The sequence below is a fragment of the Pseudorca crassidens genome, chromosome 3 (assembly GCF_039906515.1).
Source record: "Pseudorca crassidens isolate mPseCra1 chromosome 3, mPseCra1.hap1, whole genome shotgun sequence".
NCBI classification, from domain to species: domain Eukaryota; kingdom Metazoa; phylum Chordata; class Mammalia; order Artiodactyla; family Delphinidae; genus Pseudorca; species Pseudorca crassidens.
In genome coordinates, this window is record NC_090298.1 from 144,633,900 (window position 1) to 144,657,564 (window position 23,665).

General features: G+C 37.7%; 1 protein-coding gene across 1 annotated transcript in view; it reads right to left on the reverse strand.

Annotated features, from left to right (window-relative positions):
• CREBRF (CREB3 regulatory factor) overlaps positions 1-23,665 on the reverse strand; it is a 65,493-nt gene continuing 41,828 nt past the window's right edge. The window contains exons 8-10 of the mRNA XM_067732833.1: positions 16,506-16,628; positions 9,604-9,739; positions 1-137 (exon numbers count right to left, since the gene is read on the reverse strand). Of these exons, the coding sequence (XP_067588934.1) occupies positions 9,624-9,739; positions 16,506-16,628 (239 nt within the window). The 3' untranslated portion in view covers positions 1-137; positions 9,604-9,623. The remainder of the gene's footprint in view (positions 138-9,603; positions 9,740-16,505; positions 16,629-23,665) is intronic.

Genomic DNA, 23,665 nt, shown 5'->3' on the forward strand with positions numbered 1-23,665 from the left:
CCAGCTTCCTTCTTCCCCGTCGGGTTTTGCGGCAGCGACCCCTAGAGACCGGCCTGCGGCGAGCGAGGGTGGTAGCGCCGAGTCGTGTGGACTTTCCCTGACTCGTGGGAAAAATCAGTCGGCCCCTTGGTGTGGACCTAGTAAGACGGAGAGAAAGAGAGGAGGAAATTATCAGCAACGCTTTAACAGGGGCCTCTCCCCATCTTCCGCCCATCAGTCATTCTAATGACTGCATATTTTTTGCATAGAGGGGGGAAAAAAACTGGAGGAAAAGTATCAATTGGGATGTCTCTGGAAGGTGGAATTAACAGTTTTTTATATTTCTTTAAACTTTCTTGTATTTTTCAAATTTTCTACAGTGAATATAAATTGTGGAGTGAAAGAAAAAAAAGACAAATGTTATCATTACATTTTTAAATGTACGGAATTCAAAGCAGTTTGCTAGGGTACTTCCTGTCAGTCCAGCCCACGGTCCAAGGGATCTTCCTAAAACGCACATCTGATCAAGTCACATTCCAGCTTACACCCCTTCACTGGCTCCTGGTGGTTGCCTTTTGTGTACAATTGGATTTAATAAATTTACCTCGCTGGAGTAGTTTCGATGGAAATAATTAAGAACAGACCCTCAACAGATGGAGGCTCTTTCATTGAATTTTTATTAACTAGTCCAAGTTTCTTAGCTGGACCTCAAGGGCATCAGGTACCCCATACAGCCCTGTCTCCTTCCTGGATTCTTCAAGCTCTTTTTGGATCTGTAGCCTTGGAGGGAACACCCTCCCTTAAGGTGTTCATCACCCCACTGCACCTAATAAACAGGCTGTATATTGCAGGCTTGGGAATCTGCCCTGGCTTGAATCCTGCTTGACAACCCACTTCACATCTCTGTGCTTCAGAGGCTAAATGCTGGTGATCACAGCATTGACTGAAAGATTAAAAGAGGTAATACATAAAAAGCACCAAGCACAATGTAGTAATTTGGTACATCGTAAGAATGCAATGCACATGACTGCTATTATTATATTACTGACATTTGTGGAGCACTTCCCTTGTGCCAGGTACTTTGTACTAAGTGCTTTATATGTATCATTCTAACTTAACTCTCACAACAACCCTGTGAGGTAGAGTTATCCACTTTTTACAGATGAGGAAACAGGCACAGAGAGATAATGAGTTGCCCAGAGCAAATGGAATTGCTAGGTCAAAGGATATATGCATTTTAAAATTCTGATACATGCTACCGAATTGCTCTTCATAGAAGTTATATCAATTTACACTCCCACCAGCAATGTGGTACAAATGCCTGCTTTCTCACGGCCTCGTACACACGGTGTGTTAACAAACACTGGGATTTTTGCCAATCTGATTAAGTGAAAAATGCCATCTTTCAATTTTCATTTCTCTTATCATGAATGGAGAACTACTTGTATTTATTTTACTATCTGCTCATTTTTCTATTAGGTTGTCAGTCTTTTTCATATCAGCTCCCAGAGTTCTTTAGATAGTAGGAGGATTTGCCCTTAGAAATGAGCTTTGTCTCTTAGTCTACAGAATTTTGACTTGGCTTTTATGGTGTTTTGGGCCTTAAAAAAGTTTTATTTGAAATTTTATTTTTACATTTAGATCTTTACCCATTTTGAAATATGTGTTGGCTTATGGTGGGAGATACAGAGCCAAGTTTACTTTCTCCAGAGGGTTACCCAGTTGTTCCAACACTATTTTCTGAACAATCCATCCTTTTCTCACTGGTTTCAGATGCCACACTTACCATATAAATTAAATATAAATAATATATAAATTAATAACATTAATATTATTTATAATATATAAATTAAATATAAATACATCTGAATCTATTTCTATACTTTCCATTCTATTCTGTTGGCCTATTCATTCATTCACCAAAATGATACTGTTTTAATATTAGTTTTATGTGTTTTAATATCTGTTAGGATCGAACACCCCACTTTTTTCCCCATGTGAACTTTAGTTTTTTGAAATCGTATTGGTATGTCTTATCGGGATGGCACTGAATTGTTCATTTAAGTTAGGAGGACTGACAGGTTTATGCCGTTGACTGTTCCTATTCAAGAACTTGGTCTATCTTTCCACTTGTTCAAGTCGTCTTCTGTATCCTTCATAGTATTTTAATGTTTTCTTCAGAGTTTGTACATTTTCTTTTAAGCTCATTCCTGGAGACATTTTAAGATTAAAACCTTTTAAAGAAACTGAGGTTGACATTCTTCAGGTCAAACGTTTTGGATCCTCAAGTAGAAGCTCCCTGTTCAGGACACTGAAGAAACCCAAACTCTGCACGCAGTAGATAGGCCCACGTGACCTTGAGCCCCTTTCCCATCATGCTACTTGGTGGAAAGTCCTCTGCAACCAACAGTCACCAATTGCATTTCCATGAGGCAATTAGAGAAAACATAGCTCCTCTTTTCTCCACCCTCCAACATACTCCATTCTAACAAAAAAGACTCAATTCTAAGGCCTTCAGCTAGAGGCCATCTTTGAGGGATAGATATACAATTTGGTGACCCGCACTCCCCATCACTGACTACTGCCAATGCTGTTTTGCTTCCGTCACCTTTACCTACTGATCCTGAGACTAGCTTTTGTTTACTGCATCTACTAGGTTCTGGCTTTAGTTCTTTCTGGTTTGCAGACCCTAAGCCCATTATCTCCCTCCTACACAGACATCCATCCAAATATTGCCAGTGACTTGGCCAGGTCCCTTACAGAGGGGTACGGATTGTCTCTGAGTGCTGCAAGCAGATTGCCATTTGAATTGGAGTTCTGTATCACCTAAGCTGGGTCTGGGGTGAGTCCCTGCATCTGGTTCTAGTCTCTTTTGTAAAATGGACACGATCACCCACCTTACTGGGCCACAAAGAGCAGCAGGTGAGTTCCCTGATAGGAAAGCACCTAGCAGGGGCTTAATGAATGCCACCCTAGCCTTCTAGGACTTTCTAATGCCTTCTTCCTATTCTGAACCTTTCAGCTGGGATATTAAAGTATTTCCCAACTAATGTTTTTCTCTCTAAGGTGCTCTCCTGGTTCCGAAATCAATGTAGGCAACGAGAGACAATTGAACAGCCCATCTCACTGGGTGCTACCTAACAGAAGGGTTGGTTTCCTAAGAGCTGTACTGGAAGGGCTGGCTCACCCAGCTCCTTAAAGTGCCCAGACTCTGACAGAGGCTCCTGTGAGGTCAAGTCCTGAAGCAGAACCAGTCCATGAGAGGCTAGGCCCACTTTGCTTCCTGACAGCCTCAGTGTCACTCAAATGAAGCAAAAAGGGCTTCTTCAAGGGACCAGGGATGTCATGCACACAGCCTGTCAATTCTCTTAACATACCCCACTTGATGTGGTACCAGTGTCCTTGCAAATACCTCTGCGGTAATGTACCTAGAACCCTTTGTGTGTTTAACAGCTCTTGTGTTGTTTTGTGGCCCTGTTCACACGTGGCCTCCCTTAGCAGACTTAGTGGCGGTCTCTTTAGTCTCCTTCTGGCCAGTACGCAGCACAAGTCTTGGCAGAGAAAGTGCTAAACAAATGTTTGTTGGCCGAAGGAACACACTGCTACAGTGGTGTTTACTCGGGTCCCCTGATTTAACAGTTCTATGTATATGCCCAGCCTAGCTTGGGGACCTACTTAGAATTATGAAACACACAAACACATACAAAGGCTTAAGTCAGGAGAGACTCAAAATACCTTCTTTCCCTCAGAGAAATCGCTTGGCCAAAGAATCAAGGAGGAGAAATAAGGATAAACTAAACTATGCTCTAAACTATAAAGAATGTAAATGTTTTTGTCAATGAATAATTCTACGTAATAGCTAAATTTAACTAAAGTATTGAAAAAGCAGCCCAAAATGTTAAAAAAAAAAAAAGTTAGCTGTTCGCACACTACACCAAGAGAGGCGCAGCACGATCAAGAGTTCACTGCTGTCTCCAGTTTGGAATTCTGTTGCAGTGGGTTATTCTGAAGGGTGGATGATCACCTTGGAAAGCAACAGAAAAGCAACAGAAAAAGGAAGGACGAAAGCATGAGGCAAACAATTCAAAACCTTTTCTTTTCATCTTTTTTTATTTTAAATTACAAAGGATGTTGCATACACTGATGAATCTGTATCTGACTAGAAGTGCTGAGGGGTTGGAAAGTGACAGAAAACAAAGGCAATGTTTGAATTGCCTTTTCTTCTGAAAAGAAAAACTGCACAACTATTAACCAACATTTAATAGAATAATTTTTAAACAGCTCATGCGTCAACGAGATAAAATTCTTTCTAGACAATAGACAAGACTAAATCCAATAAAAAGTTTCATAGCTACAGTTAGGGGAGTGGGGAACAAAACTACAGAATATTTATGATAGCATTACAAACAGGATCCTACGCAACTATGCAAAAGAGGTCGCCACATTGTATGAACAAACACTTTGAATTCTTGCCCTTCCGCTCTTCTCTTGTGACGTCTTATGTGCAGTCAGCCCTAGTATCACTGTTAACCACAAATGCTAAGTTATAGGACAAATCCTAGGGAAAGAAGGTTAAAAAAAAAAAAAAGCAGGCAGTGGAATACAGTGTCATAAAAATGTGGTGAAAAGGCAGATACAGTACACACATATACATTTCTGTTATTTGGTTCTGAAAAAAACAAAGGGCGAAGGGCAAGACACAGTAATCAGTCCCGCTCACATCCACCCATAATTTAATTAACTACACCATTGTGTTTACATTGTTATGAAAGAGGCAAACTTAGTTCACCCGAACTTGGCACATTGAAATACCCAACTTTGATGTTCCTCACTAGTCACCAAGTCATCAATTCCAAAATACTATTTGGAAGTAGTTTTAAGGTTCTATTCCCTCACCACTACCCCCAAATCTCTCTTTTCTAAAGGAAAATGGCAATTTGGCATAATTCAGTTCCTAGGTGTAATTTCTACAATTTCAGTCAGTTTACTAAGCACGAGGATTATGCTTCAACACATAATCCCACTTGTCTATGGAAGTGTAAAACTGTCAGTAGTACATTTTCATCATCTTCCCCCAACATGCTTATTCCTTAAAACGAAACAACCATTCCTACAGTTGACATTCATGGTTACATCCCAATGTGTTTGAAATATTAAAAAAACATGGAGTCATCTTCTCATAATGCCCTTATTAAGATTACAAAGATTACAAAAGAATCCACAAGTATTACGGCACTGTGTGAGGCTTATTTGTCATGATCCGAGGGAAGAACAAGACTGCAGTTCTGTGCAAAGTTGTGGAAATGGCCTTAGTTCCATGGGAAATGGTATTCCACAATAGACTTCACTAGAAGGATAATTTGAAACTTTAACACTGAAAGCATAATTCAATGCATTCTCAAAATTCAAGTTTCAAGATTTGGAGAGATGCTAACATTCTGTTACATAATTAACTAGAAAATACTTGAACAGAATTTTAGGAAGACTATATAAAGAAAGGGAACATAAGTTTTTGTTAATTCCTGCTGAAGGCAACTTGATTTCGTTTCTTAGAAAGTTAACTAACTCTTAGCAGCTAAAATATTTAGAAATGTATGGAATAAAGAAAAGCACATCCATTCTTGACATTTTGGTGAATAAACTAACAGCTTTATTAATGAAGGCAAACATCAGATAACTGTATGAATATTATATATAAAAAAAGAAATCCAAACTAACAGCATTGTATTTCAAAAGTACTGTACTTCTGTTTCTTTTAAAGAGACTTGTCATCTGTTTTATAAAACAAACAAAACGAGTACTCTTCTCCTAAAAAATTCTGGAAAAATGAAAATAGTCAATTTCAAGCTGATGAACTGAGCATACCTTTCTTTAAATGCAGACTACTGCTAAGGAGCAAATGAAGTCAAGCATCAGAAAGAAGATGTATGACAAATTCATGAAAGTTAGGAAAAAGGGATGTAGTGAAATTACTGCTAATCTCTCCCCCTCATATTCAAAGACCATTCAAAACTGGTCTTTCATACAAATATAAAATAACAATAAAGAGAGGGAATTTGAAACCATACCCATCTGAAATCCTTCATGATGTTTTTATAATAGCTCTGATTCTCTTACCAAAAAGGTCAAAGTGAAAGATTTAGGAAGTGAAAGGGAATGGAGATGTTTTGTTTTAAATGTACAAGTAAGGCACAATATAAAGCCACATCATAATCTGTCATGAAGGATATAGGAGAGGACAAGAATCGTACATGGTACAGTAGAACAAGCAATCATATTGACTGAAAAAGTGTGGCACCCAATTCAAAACTCAGACAAGATCTTAACAAGAACAACTGGACAGCATGCTTTCATATGGAGACAAACTCTATAAAGAATCCAGTGTATCTGAAAAGAGGAAGAACGTTTTTTGTTTTTTTAAATCATAGTAGTACTAGAGTCAAAGTTTATAATCGCTTTGGGAACAATGGGTTTATTTGAGGTGAATTCACAATGCCTTCACTTAAAGTAAAATTCTGGACTTCATTATGAGCTATCTGTATACCATGTATGAACACAGAAAACCTTTAGAGAGCTCTTCTCTAATGATCTTCACCCAAAAATACATGCCACAATTTTCAAAAACAGAACACGTACAATTGTTGGGGTTTTTACGTTACCCTTATAAGATTTGTTTGTGTGATACACTAAACGTATACATTTTAATGACAATAGAGGAAGCAGATTATTACTGGCATTAAAGTACAACCATTTCTAGACGGTTTTAAATGCCACAGAGTCCCCTGGTTAAAATGTAAAGCTGCACAGCTTGCCTATGTCATCTTTATGATAAAGTTAAAACAGCAAGAGGATTTAACTTTCACTCTACATTTTACTGCCAGGTTTTTATTTAGATCAAGTATCGCTGCAGCATTCTGACCAGCCCAGATTTAGCAGCAAATGGCAGGAATCATATAAAATGCAATTTTTTTTAACAAAGTGCTTTTCTAAGATATACATACATATATAAATAGGTACAAAATAAAGTGTCAACATTAAAAAGCTCAACTATTTAAAAGCTTTTACCTATTTAACTTAAGTAGTACATATAAAACACTGAAATGCAAGGATATGGAATCTACTAAACAGATTCAAAGTCTTTTTTTGAAATGCAAGACCAAAAAATCAAATTCTGGTTTGCAGACAAGAAAAAGGTATAAAAAACCAGAATTCCTAACAGAGCAGCTAGAAAGGGGCAATTTTATAAACCTCATCAGCTGAATCTCTATCATGAAGTGATTTTCACCTGATTGCAAAACTGCCATATTTTGGAACATGTTTCAATTTCCCAGACACATTCTGTCAAAACTTCATATACCTCCAAGTTACAAACCTGTGCTTTGCCTTCTCCCACCTAAAAATGAAAAACTTTAAAACAATAAACTTACATTCTATTAAACCATTAGATCTAAGCTTATCTGTTTAGTGTGAATGCACTAACCAGGTACATTTCCACCAAGCACACAGGGTAATCTTGTGCATCACAGTTCAGCTAAGGTGTTAAGACAATCCTTCTTGGAGTTTCTTTTTCATAATGTCAAAGAAGCATGAAAGCAACATTGCTCACTTGTTACTGTGTGTTTTAGAATCAAGCAAACCTTTATAAGCTATAGCTTCATGTGCTATCACTTACAAATGGGAAACCGTGGTGGGGAGGGAGAAAATAACAGAAAAGGAAACACACTGTGTAGACAAACTATAATTAAAAATAAATTCTCCAAGGGGTAATGGAGAAATAGTTGGAGAAATAGATACTTTCCCGGCAGCTAGGTCGGAAATTTTTGGTATTTTTTTTTTCTGGCTAAATAGGATTTTTTTTAAGGTATAATTTTTAAGCTACCAGTTTTCAGAGTTCAAAACACAAGATTTGAAAATAAAACAGTAAGAGAGACAGGACGGAAAGATCTGTAGGGAAGGTTTATAACGTTGCCTTGACATAAGAAATTTCTCATCAAGAGGTAAAGCTTTAACATAGTTAAAACACTGACTAATGAAGCTGTTTTATGTGAACAAAAAAGAGCACCTAAAAACTAAATGTGTTAATATTTCTCAGTTCTAGAAACTATAGAAGAAGAATAAGTCACATGTTAAGTTTGAAGAAGCTAGTTTGAAAATACCTGTACAAAAATATAAAAATCTATAAATCTTTTTGTTTTTGTTTTAAGCTTGTGTTGATCTTTGAAAATATTACATGCACAATAATACATCAATTGGAAAAGTGGCAACTAAAGAATTAGATATTTTTAGCTTTTTTCTGTCTTTACATATATATATACATAATACAATAAAAATAATCTGTATTTTGGTTGTTTGGTGGAAGTATACTACAATAAGCTAAATAAACTTTTTAATTTTCAAGGTCAAAAACTATTTTACCAATAGCTTACTAAAATGAAATATATTAAAATTTCCTACAATAAGTGCAGAAATAAAAAGACTTATAGACACCTAAATGGCCACCAACTTATCTACTATGGAAGCGAACTAGAGGAACAGCAAAATAATATCTGTATGTGTGGATGCTCCTTCTGTAGATAATTGGACCCAAACAGAAATAAAATTCACAGTTCAGTAAGATCCCTAACCCTGACCTTTTCGTTTTTCTTTTTTTTCTCCTTTTTTTTCATACATTCATACAGTATCATGTAAGCTGTGCAAAACTTTACTTAGACTGGCAGTATGCCATATCAGTTGCATTTGTCTTTGGTACAAAAAATAAAACAATCGCAATAATGTGCAAGTATTTGTCTTCTTCCGGTCAAGTACCGAAATATGAGTTTTCTAGAGCCATCTTTTTTTTGTTTGTTTTTTTGTTTTGTTTTTTATACAATACACAGACTCTGTGGCATATATCTACATTTCAACATAGTCCTATATACATTCAAAAAATTTGAAAAAGAGTTGGAACAAAAAAACATTTAAACCCCATAATTTTTCCATCTATATATCTTGTTTTTCCTCATTAGGGTTTTCATCATACAAAATATTACCAGTTTTATAGTTTCCCCAAAATACAAGGCACAAAGAATATGCTTTTTTTTTCTTACTTGCACAGACATTATATATATATTTATATATATATTTATATATACCATATTGAGCTCGGAAAATGAACATCTAATATGGCACATGGGCATGAGTGCTGGGTTGTGCCATGTACAAGTGAGATTAATGGTTGTGGAAAATTAGAATAAAAAGCAATAATTCTAAAAACAATCTAAACTGACTGTTTAAAAAAATGCTTCCTCAATTTTTTTGTGGTTCAGAGCATAAACCTGCCACAATATTTGGCATTTACTATTATCTTCACTCTTCCAAAATGTTTTGCTTTAACAGATTTTGTAATCTGTATCTAAACATCTACTTAAATGTATGAGTTTCAATTCTGATGCCAGTAGCAGTTTTAACCAACGGTTTATGCTCTGAAAATGTAATAATCAAGTATTTTGGATCATGCTTCACTTATGCTACTTAGTTCTTAAAACAATGTAACCTAATTGTAAATGTTTACATAATGCTAAACTGACATGCAAAACAGAATGAAAATTTACAATGAATAACGTGACAAACACAGACATTTCTGACCAGTGGTCCAATGAGGCTGATTACACTTTTGATGTTGGTATCCTTAGTCCTACAAGGCCTCCGGTGGGATTGCCTTCCGCAGTCTTCTCTAACACTTGGTTAACAAATTCTGAGGTTTGCCCAGCAACTGGGAGACCTGAAGAAAAGAATAATAGGCACACTTAGACACATATGAAGGTGAGGAGTAGGAAAATCTGAGGGTCAGGGGTGACTCTCAGCTAGACACTGGTCCCAGATGAGTGTTCTGCCGTTTGCTACTGCAGCCCAGAAAATAATTCTACCCACCATAATTAGAGCCTACAAGATTAGAAGGATCAAACCACCAACTGCTCCAACCTCACTACATCTCATAGATGGGCTTCACCCACGTGACTGAAAATATATACCTGAAGGATGTTTTCATTCATTTTTATAATGACGATCAATTTTACGTTCCTTTTTCTTCATTTTAAAGAAAAGTGGATAAATAAGCAAACTTGGAAGAGAAGAAGGAAAGGTGGGAGACACTGCAGGTATGTTGATTTTTTCGTCTTCCTCATCCTCTATAGCTGAGGTCAAAGATATTTGATATATTGATTTTATGTAACAAAGGTGTACGTGTTTTAAATGTAATACAAAGCTGAGCAATTAAAGGAGATGGAAGCAGAAAAATACTATGCAGTAATTGCTCATAAGAAGTCAAAAGATACTGTAAAAAACAGAGAATTGACACCACCTTAACCATGTGATCAAAATCAGCCTGACCAATAATGGGACAAACTGATACTGTTTCTTGATTGACATAATGAGAAGGATATATAAGCTACAATGAATCCTTGCCAAGAAAATTTAACTGTAACTAATCATGGGCAAACAGATGAATTCAAATATTGGGACATTTTACAAGATCAACTACCTGGATTTTTTATGGAAGAAAAAAGCCTGGGAGACTGATCTAGATTAAAGGATACAAAAAAAAAAAAAAAAAAAACACAACTAAATGCAACTCATGATCCTTAAATGGATCAAAAACAAACAAAAAGGTTATAATGGACATTACTGAGACAACTGGGGAAATTTAAATATGGACTCCATATAGATGTCACATCAACGTAAGTTATAGCAGTATTGTGTCTAAGTAAGAAAGTGTCCTTGTTCTTGAGAAATACATGCTGAAGTAGTAGTTATGGATGAAGAATCATATGTTTATAAGTTACCTTCAAATATATAGGGAAAAAATGTACACAGAGGCAGAAATAAAGCAAATGCAGCAAAATATTAACAGCTGGTGAATCTAGCGGAATGACAGGCAGGTGTTCACTGGACTGTTTCTTTCTACTTTTCTTGTAGGATTGATATCTTAAATGAAAAGTTGAGAAAAAAATTAAGTATACATGTTATTAGCTAAAAAGTGAACCTGCAAGACAAAAATGTAGAGCTTGAAAATAATCAGAGGACACATACAAAATGAAACTATAATAATAATGGATCATAGAGTGAAGGACATAAAAAGGCAAGAAAGCCATATGAACAAATCTTAACAGCTTTTTTTTTTTTTTTTCCTTGCGGTACGAGGGCCTCTCCCATTGCGGAGCACAGGCTCCAGACACGCAGGCTCAGCGGCCATGGCTCACGGGCCTAGCTGCTCCGCAGCATGTGAGATCTTCCCGGACCGGGGCACGAACCCGTGTCCCCTGCATCGGCAGGCAGACTCTCAACCACTGCACCACTAGGGAAGGCCCTAACAGCTCTTTTGATAACAGAAATAAAACCAAACATACATCAATAAATAAAAATGAGCTGGGACTTCCCTGGTGGCACGGTGGTTAAAAAGCCACCTGCCGGGCTTCCCTGGTGGCGCAGTGGTTGAGAATCCGCCTGACAATGCAGGGGACATGGGTTCAAGCCCTGGTCTGGGAAGATCCCACATGCTGCGGAGCAACTAAGCCCGTGCACCACAACTACTGAGCCTGCACTCCAGAGCCCACAAGCCATAACTACTGAAGCCCATGAGCCTACAGCCTGTGCTCCGCAGCAAAAGAAGTCACCACAATGAGAAGCACGCACACGGCAACGAAGAGTAGCCCCCACTCACTGCAACTAGAGAAAGCCCATGCGCAGCAACGAAGACCCAGCACAGCCAAAAATAAATAAATAAATACATTTAAAAAAAAAAAAAAAAGAATCTGCCTGCCAGTGCGGGGGACACGGATTCAATCCCTAGTCCCGGAAGATCCCACATGCCGCAGAGCAGCTAAGCCCGTGCACCACAACTACTGAGCCTGCGCTCTAGAGCCCGCCAGCCACACCTACCAAGCCCACGAGCCACAACTACTGAAGCCCACGTGCCCTAGAGCCTGTGCACCACAACTCCTGAGCCTGAACTCTAGAGCCTGCGAGCCACAACTACTGAGCCTGTGCACCATAACTACTGAAGCCCGTGAGCCTAGAGCCCGTGCTCTGCAGCAAGAGAAGCCACCGCAAATGGAGAAAGCCTGCACACAGCAATGAAGACCCAAAGCAGCCAAAAAAAATAATAAAATAAAAATGAGCTAAACTCATCCATTAAAGAAAAACTCCTACGCTGACTAATAAAGAAAATCAAACTACAAGTTATATATAAAAATCTAGAAGTGAATTTTATGGTATGCAAATTGAAATTAAATGTAAATTTTAATCTAATTAAGATCTTTTAAAAAGAGATGTGTATCATATAAAGTAATTCAGAAAGACTGAAAATAAAAGGGAAGGCTACCAAGCAAAGATAAATGATAAGAAAGCTACATTCATGATTGTAAGATCCGACAAGATTGAATTCAGGGAAAAAGCTGTAAACAAGACAAAAGATGTGTGTTTCTTGATGATAAAGACTATAATCCATAATGAGGGGGATGTAACATATAGCATGGTGACTGTAGTTAATAGTACCATACTGCATATTTGAAAGTAGGTAGGAGAGAGGATCTTAAAAGGTCTCAGCACAAGAAAAAAATATTTTATAACTATGTATATTGACGGATGCTAACTGGACTTACTGTGGTGATCATTTTGCAATATATACCAGTATCAAATCAGTACATTATACACCTGAAATTAATATAATGTTATGTCAATCACACCTCAAAAAAAAAAGAGAAAAAAATGAAAACATGAACTCCTGAAATTAAAACAAATCTAAAAGGATATAAGAGCCGCAAATAAACACAACAGATAACGCATTTAAGAGAAACAGCAGTGAAAAGGGGAAGAATTTTAAAATAAGAAATTAAGAGATTTTTTTTTTAAATTTGAGAAGAAGTGAATATACTTCAGAAAATACTGAAGACAGGCAAAGAAGATCCAACCCACAAATAGTAAGAGTCCCCAAAGAAGAAAACCAAAGCAAGGGAACAAATCAAATATTAAAAACATATGGGCTTTCCTGGTGGCACAGTGGTTAAGAATCTGCCTGCCAATGCAGGGGACACGGGTTCGAGCTCCAGTCCGGGAAGATTCCACATGCCGCGGACCAACTAAGCCCGTGCGCCACAACTACTGAGCCTGCACTCCAGAGCCCGCAAGCCACAACTCCTGAAGCCCAGGCGCCTAGAGCCTGTGCTCTGCAACAAGAGAAGCCACCGCAATGAGAAGCCCGCACACCGCAACAAAGAGTAGCCCCCGCCCACTGCAACTAGAGAAAGCCAGCGCACAGCAGCAAAGATCCAACGCAGCCAAAAATAAATCAATTAAATAAAGAAATTTTAAAAATAAATAAATAAATAAAATTTAAAAGATCTGAAGCTACTTACTGAAAGAGCACAGAGTGTATATGAGAATATCAACCTAAAATGACCAACTCCAAGACATGGTCTAGTAAAATTACTAGGATTTAAAGAAAAAGGAAAAAATCCTGTTGACATCTGGGCAAAAATAGCAAACGGCATAAGGGAAAAAAATTAGGCAATTATTAGCTTTGCAACAGCAACACTTTATTCCAGAATAAAAATGGAGAAACATATTTAAAATACTCAAGGCAGGAAAATGTGAGTCAAGGATTGTATCTGGTAAAACTGACAATCAGGTACAAAGGGAAAACACAAACTTATCAATATATAAGACCTTTAAGTTAAAAAATGAAAAGGCAGGAAGAATTTTTTCTTATAACATTAAATTTCTCTCTCTACCTAACACAGGAAGACAATGTAGAAATAAAATTCTTTTAAGGAAAAAAATTCAAATGTTTACGACGTGGGCTTTCCTGGTGGCACGGTGGTTGAGAGTCTGCCTGCCAATGCAGGGGACACGGGTTCGAGCCCTGGTCTGGGAAGATCCCACATGCCGCGGAGCAACTAGGCCCGTGCACCACAACTACTGAGCCTGCGTGTCTGGAGCCTGTGCTCCGCAACAAGAGAGGCCGTGATAGTGAGAGGCCCGTGCACCGCGATGAAGAGTGGCTCCCGTTTGCCACAACTAGAGAGAGCCCTCGCACAGAAACGAAGACCCAACACAGCCAAAAATAAATAAATAAATTAATTAATTAAAAAATGTTTACGATGTAATATGGTAACATCAACAACTAATACTTACTAAGTATTGAGAATTTGTGTTCAGCAGTATGCTAAGTGCTTTACATGCACTCTTTCCATTTAATCCACACAACTGTCCACACTTTACATTATAGATGAATAAAATTAGGTTGAGGGAAGTGAAGTTACTTCCCTAGGGTCCTCAGGTAGTAAGTGGCAGGGCCAGGACTTGAATCTAGAACTGATTTCAAATACTCTGATTTTAACCATTATGCTGAATGAGCTTTTGTTTTTTGGAAACGTATCTTAATTTCTGCACGTGACCAGTGGGTATTGCTAGAGCCACAGAGAAACCACTAGCATTTTGTGTGTAAAAAGATAGGAAACAAGGCATGCAGAACCTTAAGTATCTTAAGATAAAGAAAATGTTTTAAGAATGAAGATAAATGCTCAAAAGAATCAAATGTTACACAGAATGTCAAGAAAAATAAATTCTCAAGTAAGTCTACTGGATGAGGCAATTAGTGGGCCACTTGGGAACTATACAGTTCAGAAACTATCTAGAGATGAGTGTCAGATGACAGGGCCAAGTGATGATCCATGGGTACAGTGCAAGCACTTGCAACTAGGAGCACTTACTTCTAGCTCCTAGTCCTGCCACTTGTTGGCTGTAGGACTTGTGGCAAGTTACCTAATGCCTTGTTGGGCTTCCAATTCCTCATCTGTAAAACCAGGATAATAATACCTTCTTCACAGAACTGTGGAAGTAAATCACTAAATCTGAGTAGACAGATCCTGGATCATAATAAGTACTATATAAATGTTAGCTGTTTATCCCTTCCTAGACTAAGGAATTCTTTTTTCTCATCTCTTAATCTCTCTTTTAGATCTTCTCCTTTGGCCTTTAAACATGAAAGTTGTCAAATTTCATGAAATCGTTGGGTTTAAATCTATATGCCTTGCTAATTTTACTAATGATTCCAAATTGCCCTACAGAAACACTAGTATATTTTACGTTCAGTATGAACACAACACTGACAAGAGAAATTAATGACATTTCAAAAACCATAAGAAACTTACTAAGTGCATGGAAGCATTAAATGTGTATTTATTTTCAATTAAAGAAAATGCAATGATTTGGGTAGCAGATTTGGTATACAGAAGCATTTCTGTATAAGTGGAAATAAAATATTCTTGCTCACTCCACTGCATCTAAGCATCTTGATTTCTTCATAGCAGTTACCACAATGTTATTATTATTATTTTTGGTTTTCTATTCCTTGCCTTCCATTTTTAGACTACAAGCATCTAAGAAGAGTAGCAACCAAGTCTCTACTTAACCCCTGTGGATCCCCCAACACCTGGCAACGTAGTAGGCATTGAAAAAATTTTGTGGAATGAATGAATTTATAATAACTGGAAGTCAGAAAAATTGTCTTAACAAATTCTAAGATATTTACAATTAAAAAAATTTTTTTAATTATAGTGTTTGGCACTCTAAAATTCAGGTAAATAACTAATTAATGATTGAAAAGTAAGCTGTAATTCTTTTAAGTGATGTGATTCAATATACAGTCAGCATCCTGGGGAAGAAAATTCTCAGGTAAGTGAAATTTACTACTCTACACAACAACTATGTAAGAACCAGTTTTTAAGAGACAGTCCTAGAATAAAAACTGTTAAACAAAGAACATATAATATAGCTGAAACAATTTTATGATGCTTCAGGGTCTTCATGGCTTGTGTTATGCTGTAATGCCCTTGGGATGCTACTGATCATAGGGTGATTTGCTCCTATGGCAGCCAAGCTCCTGGGGCCTCTAGGGTTTGCATGTCTTTGTCTACATTAGCTACCTCTACCCTCCCTGTCAGTATCACTCTGCCTGACTTGTGGATGCCTGCCTCTCTGTTCCTCCCCATGTGGTATAAACTGTTCAGGGATGGAAAACCAGATAATCAAGTCTGTTAGAATCCTGTGAAAGAGTAAAACAAATAGGTAAGAACCTCTATTGAAGTATATACTGCAGGCTTGACAAGGTCAGGGATCTTTATTTTCCCCACAGAAGGTTAAAGTTGCTAGAAGTTTATCTTTCCTAAGTGTTAAAACAGTTCAGTGACGAAGTCTAAATAATAAATTGTGGGGCAGCACAACGCTCACCTGCCCACTTGTAAGCCTAGTAAGCGTCCTAATAAATCACTTCTTGTCTATCAATCAATCAATCAATCAATCAATCGTGGTAACCAGCAGAACATGTTTATGAATGCTAACTCTCAAAAAACAAATCTTCTCATAAAGGGAGGTAACTACAATGAGACCACTTGAGTTTTTCCTTAAAAGAATTTTGAATATTCCCTTGAATCATCTACCTTACACTATACGTTATTAATGGTTATTAGTTTATCCAGTGTTCTTCTTACCAAGAGTATCTTTAATGAGGATTTCAAGCTTCTGTCCCATGTTGGGTCCTCTCTCCTCTCTTGGATTCTGTACTCGGTTTACAATCTCTTGCTTGATGGAGTTGATTACAAACAATAAATTATCTGTAAGACAGAACAGGACAGTTGGAGCATGTCATTAACATGGAAGAATTTACTTTTAATTATATAATAACAGATACTCAATTAAAAATGAAGAACATATAAGAAAACATTAAGCAGTGATGGTTGTAAGCTTTCTTATCCAAAGAGACTAATAATCAAACGATATGCCACTTTTGATAACAGATTGTAGACATGTATCAATGTCCACTATCCTGTAAGCAATTTGCCCTACTTGTCTTCACAGCTATGACAGTGCCTGGTATATTGACTCATAGGGTCTTAGTAAATGTTTATTAAATAAATCGAACAAAGCCCTTCAAAGACAAAGCTTTAAAAACAAATTTCCCGGGCTTCCCCAGTGCCTCAGTGGTTAAGAATCCTCCTGCCAATGCAGGGGACACGGGTTCGAGCCCTGTTCCGAGAAGATCCCACATGCCGCGGAGCAACTAAGCCCGTGCGCCACAACTACTGAGCCTGCGCTCTAGAGCCTGCGTGCCTAGAGCCCGCGCTCCACAACAAGAGAAGCCACCGCAATGAAAAGCCCGCGCACCGCAACGAAGTGTAGCCCCCCCCACGGCAACTAGAGAAAGCCCGCGCACAGCAACAAAGACCCAACGCAGCCAAAAATAAAATAAATAAATTAAAAAAACAACAACAAATTTCCCCACCTTAAGAAGCTTTAAAAAAAAAAAGAGCAAAGTTAACCAAAAGTAAATAAGGAGGGAAATAATAAATATAAGAGCAGAAATCAATAAAACAGAACACAAACACACAACAGAGAAAGTTAACAAAGCCAAAAGCTGGTTCTTTGAAAATATCAACAAAATTGATACCCACTCCCACCCTCATCCCCATCTCCAGCTAGACGGCTTGATCACCTCTACCTAGAATGGAAAACGGGTTATCACTTCAGAATACAGCCATTAAAAGGATAATAAGAAAATGCTATGCTAACAAATTCAAAAACTTGGATGAAATGGACAAATTTATTGAAAATGCCACTTCACAAGAAGAAATGGAAAATCTGAACAGCTCATTTCTAATAAAGGAATTGAATTCATCAAAAAGTATTCCCCAAAGAAAATGCAGAGGGCTTTAATGGAAAATTCTATCAAATGCACAATGAAGAAATAAAATTAATTTCATCAAACTTTCAAAAAAAAAGGAAGAAAGATCATGGCTGAATTCATTCTCTAAGCCCAGTATCCTCAAATACCAAAACCTGACAAAGATATTACAAAAAAAGAAAATCACAGACTAATAACCCTCTTGAATATAGATATAAAAATCCTTGACAAAATATTAACAACAGAATCCAACTTAAAATATCGGAATAGAATCTTACAAAATATTTTCAATAGACTCTAATATAAAAAGGAAAATACATCATAACCAAATAGAGTTTATTCAAAGAATGCAAGGTTGGTTTAATAAACAGTTAGTTAATATAATTCACCATATTAACAGGGGAATATGTGATACATTACCAGAATAAAGGAAAACAATGTGATTGTTCCAATAAATGCAAAAAAAAAAAAAAGGAAAGAAAATGACAGTATTCAGTATCTATTCATGATAAATGAAACTAGGAAAAGAAGGAAACTTACTCAAAATAATAGAGAGCATCTCATCTACAAAAAAACCTACAGCCAATATCAACTTAAAGGTCAAAGTTTCCCCTGCAAACAAGGCAGTCACCACTTCTATTCAAATGTCTCAGACATTGCAACAAGGCAAGAAAAAGAGTTAAAAGGCATAAAGATCAGAAGGGAATAAATAAAGCCATTTCTATTTGCAGATGATGACTGCTTAAATAGAAAATTCCAGGGCATCTACTGGAATATCTACTACTGGAACTAATAAATTTAGCAAGAAAATAAGGTATAAGAGTAATACACAAAAATTCATTTTATATACTACCAAGAAAGAATTTGAAATTTCAAAAATGAGTCCATTTACAACAGCACCAAAAAACATAAAATACTTAGGAATAAATCTAACAAAAGATGGTCAAGCACTCTACATTGAAAACTATAAAACAAGTCAGAGAGAAATTAAAGAAGACCTAACTAGATGGAAAGAGAAACCAAGTTCATGGATAGGAAGCCTCCATTTTGTTAAGATGATAATTCTCTCCAAATTGATCTACAGATTTAAAGCAATTCCAATCAAAATTTCAAGAAACTTTTTTTGTAAAAAGTGATAAACTGATTCCAAAATTTATATGGTCATGCAAAGGACCTAGAATAGCCAAAACAACTTTGAAAGAACAAAATTAGAAGACTAACAAGGACTAACACTGCCTGACTTTCACAATCTACTATCTACAGTAAGACACTATATATTCACATAAAGATAGTCAAATAGATCAATGGAACAGAATACAGAGTCCAGAAGTAGACCCATACATATAGGATCAACTGATCTGATAAAGGTGCAAAAACAATTAAATGGGGAAAGGAAAGTTCTTTCAATGACTGGTGCTTGATCAACTGGATATTCATATGGGGAAAGAAAATCAACTCTTAGCTACACCATACATAAGAATTAACCTGAAAAAGATCTCATAAACTTAACTGTAAAACCTAAAACTACATAAATCCTAGGAGAAAATATACAAGAAAATACAATTTTTGGAGTCGGCAAAGTTTCTAATTAGAACACACAAAAAATGTAAAATATAAAAGGAAAGACTGACAAATTGGACTTCATCAAAATTGAACATTTTTGCTCTTTGGAAGATGTCAGTGAGAAAACAAAAAGGAAATTCAAAGACTAGTATAAAATATTTTCAATACATATATCAGACAAAGAGCCTGTATCTAGAATAAAGAACTTTTAGAAGACAAAATTTTTAAATGGCAAACTATTTTAATAGATACTTCACATATACACACAAAGTATATGAATAGCCAGTAAGTACAGTAAAGATGTTGAATATCATTAATCAAAGCAATATAAATTAAGACCACAACGAGATACTGCCACATACCACCCATTAGGTTGGTTAAAAGTAAGAAGATTGACCGTGCCAAGCGTTGGCAACGATATGGACCAACTAGAACCCTCATACACTGTTTTTGAGAATGTAAAATGGTACAGCTACTTGGAAAACAGTTTGGCGGTTTCCTATACAGCTACTCGTAGGTATTTAACCAAGAGAGATTAAAATATATGTCCACCCAAACACTTGTACGGAAATATTCACAGCAGCTCTGTTACAGCGAAAGCAAACAACCCAAGTATCCATCAATAGGTGAATGGATAAAGAAACTGTAATATATCTAACACAATGGAATACTACTCAGCAATGAAAAGGATTTAACTATTGATATAGATGACATGGAGAAATTTTTTTTTTTTTTTTTTTTTTTTTGCGTTACACGGGCCTCTCACTGTTGTGGCCTCTCCCATTGCAGAGCAGAGGCTCCGGACGCACAGGCTCAGCGGCCATGGCTCGCGGGCCCAGCCGCTCCGCGGCATGTGGGATCCTCCCGGACCAGGGCACGAACCCATGTCCCCTGCATTGGCAGGCGGACTCTCAACCACTGCGCCACCAGGGAAGCCCGAGAAATTTTAAAATAATTATTCAGAGTGAAAGGAGCCAGGCAAAAAAAGAGAATGTATGGTAGGATTCCATTAATATAAAATTCTGAAAATGTAAACTAATCTACAGTGACAGAAAGCAGATCGGGGCTACTAAGGGATAGGAATGGAGGGAGGGTTAGCTTACAAAGGGGCACTATGAAACTTTTGGAGGTGATCAAAGTGTTCATTATCTTGATTGATTTCACATGTATATACATATGTCCAAACGAACCAAATAATACTCTTTAAATATGTAGAGTTATTGTACTTCAATTATACCTCAATAAAGTTGCAGGGGGGAACACATCACCAATTTCAACACACAGGATTCCTATGGTCTGAAATAAATCTCTACTACTTCAGACACTGCTTTGAAATCAATGATGTGTTATTCCTAACCTTGTAATACTTAGAAGAGACCAATCTAGACTAACATTGAAGCGAGAAGTCAGAAATAACTGGGGGTGGGGGGGTGGGGAGGCAGTTTAAAACTACATGCAGGAACAATATATATAAAACGTGTCAGTAAACAAGGAAAGCACAGCTGACTCCCTAAACCACATGAAACAAGAAATTTATGCTTCTTCTCGAATAACTGAGAGAGAACACCATTTACTCAAATATAACGACATTTACATGCAGGCTGGACTTATGAGAAGCAAATGAGGTTCCCTCATCTTCAACAGGTAAAGTAAATCAGGTCACTTTTTTTTTTTTTTTTTTGCGGTACGCGGGCCTCTCCCTGCTGTGGCCTCTCCTGTTGCGGAGCACAGGCTCCGGACGCGCAGGCCCAGTGGCCATGGCTCACGGGCCCAGTCGCTCCGCGGCATGTGGGATCCTCCCGGAACGGGGCACGAACCCGTGTCCCCTGCATCGGCAGGCGGACTCTCAACCACTGTGCCACCAGGGAAGCCCCAGGTCACTTTTAAAAAGAAAGAAAGAAAAAAAAAAAAAACCCACTGTAAAATCAAAATTGAAACAGAGCAGAACAGCTCTTCTCAACCTGGGCAGTGTCCATGCCAGGCCCTGGGGGGAGGGAGGGCAGAGGTGAAGGGTTCTAACAACATCAAAAACTTCTGGGTGAGGAAGCGGAGGCATCTGGCTCAGAAAGTGAGGCCAAACCTTAAATCTCTAACAGATCCCTCCTGTTTTGATTCCATGTTCATCCAAGAATCTTCCAGTTTTAATTTTCTCATGTAGCTTGCTTAGGGATAAAATATGTCAATCAGGATGAACGTCCAATCCTCTTAGTAGCTTTACTTTTCATTCTGAGTCATGAAAAGTCATACATGAAAAGTCATACTTTTCATTCGGAGCAGCTTCTTGCGAGCTTTGGTAGAAGGAATCAATAGGAGGAGGAGGTTCGGCAGGATAGGACGGGATGAGTAGGACAGTCCTGGGCCCTGAAGCTAGTCCTTGGAACGGTGCTAGTTGATGACAAATTTAAAAGGATAAGGACAACAGAGTACATTTTTTCATAAAGCTAACTTTACTCTGAAATTATGCCTGTCTCAATTTTCTAATGCTAAAATATTCTACCTTGTATGAAATGACAGTAATTGTAGATGATGTTCCTTTTAATGGCTTCACATGGCAAAATATAAAGCTGGCAACACTATGGTTCCCAAGTCCCAAAATCTTTTTCCGATGTCACCGATTTGTAAATCACAAATTCTAGAAACCATTGGGTCAACAGATAGGTAACAGGGCTTCCCTGGTGGCACAGTGGTTGAGAGTCCGCCTGCCGATGCAGGGGACACGAGTTCATGCCCCAGTTCGGGAAGATCCCACATGTAGCAGAGCAGCTGGGTCCATGAGCCATGGCCGCTGAGCCTGCGCATCTGGAGCCTGTGCTCCGCAACGGGGGAGGCCACAGCAGTGAGAGGCCCGCGTACCGCAAAAAAAAAAAAGATAAGTAACGGATAAAAGTGTTCCACAAAGCAGTAACAGAGTGACTCCCAGATATTTAGAGGAATCAAGGGCACCATTCCCTTGAGAGATGTATCAGAAACTCCGGGAAGAACTTTCAGACTACATGTGGCAAACTACACAGGAGTATCTCATTGCTTCTGAGGTCTTCTAAACCAATAGTCGAAGCTGCTCTTCCCCAGACTGGAGGAGAGAAGCTAGTAAGACAGAGGTGGACGAGAAATAAATGAATGAGAAGATCCTTTTCCTCCATGCTGACTAACTGAGAAGAAAATGCTACCTTTTAAAGACAGGCCTTCAAATGTAAAATAGCTAGCTAGTGGGAAGCAGCCACATAGCACAGGGAGATCAGCTAGGTACTTTGTGACCACCTAGAGGAGTGGGATAGGGAGGGTGGGAGGGAGACGCAAGAGGGAGAAGGAGATATGGGGATGTGTGTATGTGTATAGCTGATTCACTTTGTTGTAAAGCAGAAACTGACACATCATTGTGAATCAATTATACTCCAATAAAGATGTTAAAAAATAAATAAATAAAAAATAAAGACAGGCCTTTCCTACATGAAAATATCTAGAGGCTTTAAGCTAGCTTTGGAAACAAGAAACATTTAAGGCCATCAAAAACTCAATGAGATAGAACAACACATTCAGAAATACACATATTCCTGGCCCTTACCAATTCCCCAATTGTTCCACACCCCAGAATATATTTACATCACAGACAGAAAGCATGTGTGCGTGGGCATGCATGTACATATATACAAATGCAAAAACATATGGCCACACAGATGTACATCATTATGGATAAATTTATTAACTGAGTAACACACAGATATATGCCTACATGTGTCCAGAGAAAAAGAGACCAGAAGGCTCCCAGGAGCTCACCACACTTCCCTGCAGTGTGAGTCAGCTGGGTTCTAAAATGAAGTATGAATGTCCATGACATTGCAATCATATATATACTCACAGAGCTCAAGGTCAAAATGCTTCAATAAGCAAGAACGAATAATAGGAAAATGGGAAGATCTCCATTCCAACAAACCAACTATTGTTTTACCTAATTCATTTACCTTGATTAGAATTCCTGTGTGGTCATTAATAAATAAAACGATCAGTTCCTTTCACAAGTTGTAAACATCACAGTTGGAAATCCTCTTTCTGTCCTCACAAATGGAAACAAGATAACCAAGATAAAGGATTAAGAAAAAACTCCACAACATTTATTGAGCACTTATGTGCCAGACATCATGCTGGACTTAAGAAAACCTCTGGAAACAAATAATAATCGATCATTTAGCCACTGTTCCACTTTCAGATACAATTTAGCCCAAGAGCAACACAGTGAAGAGGACAATTTTAGACGCAAAGGAACATATGAGCTCTTATGCTACCAGGCTTAAGGAAGAGTAACAGAGCAAGGGGAAAAGAAGGGGTGGTTCTTATTACAGAAGATCAAAAGCAGAGCTTTCCAACCCACTAGTTCGTTGTAGAAGGGTTCCAGGTGTATGAGATAATGAT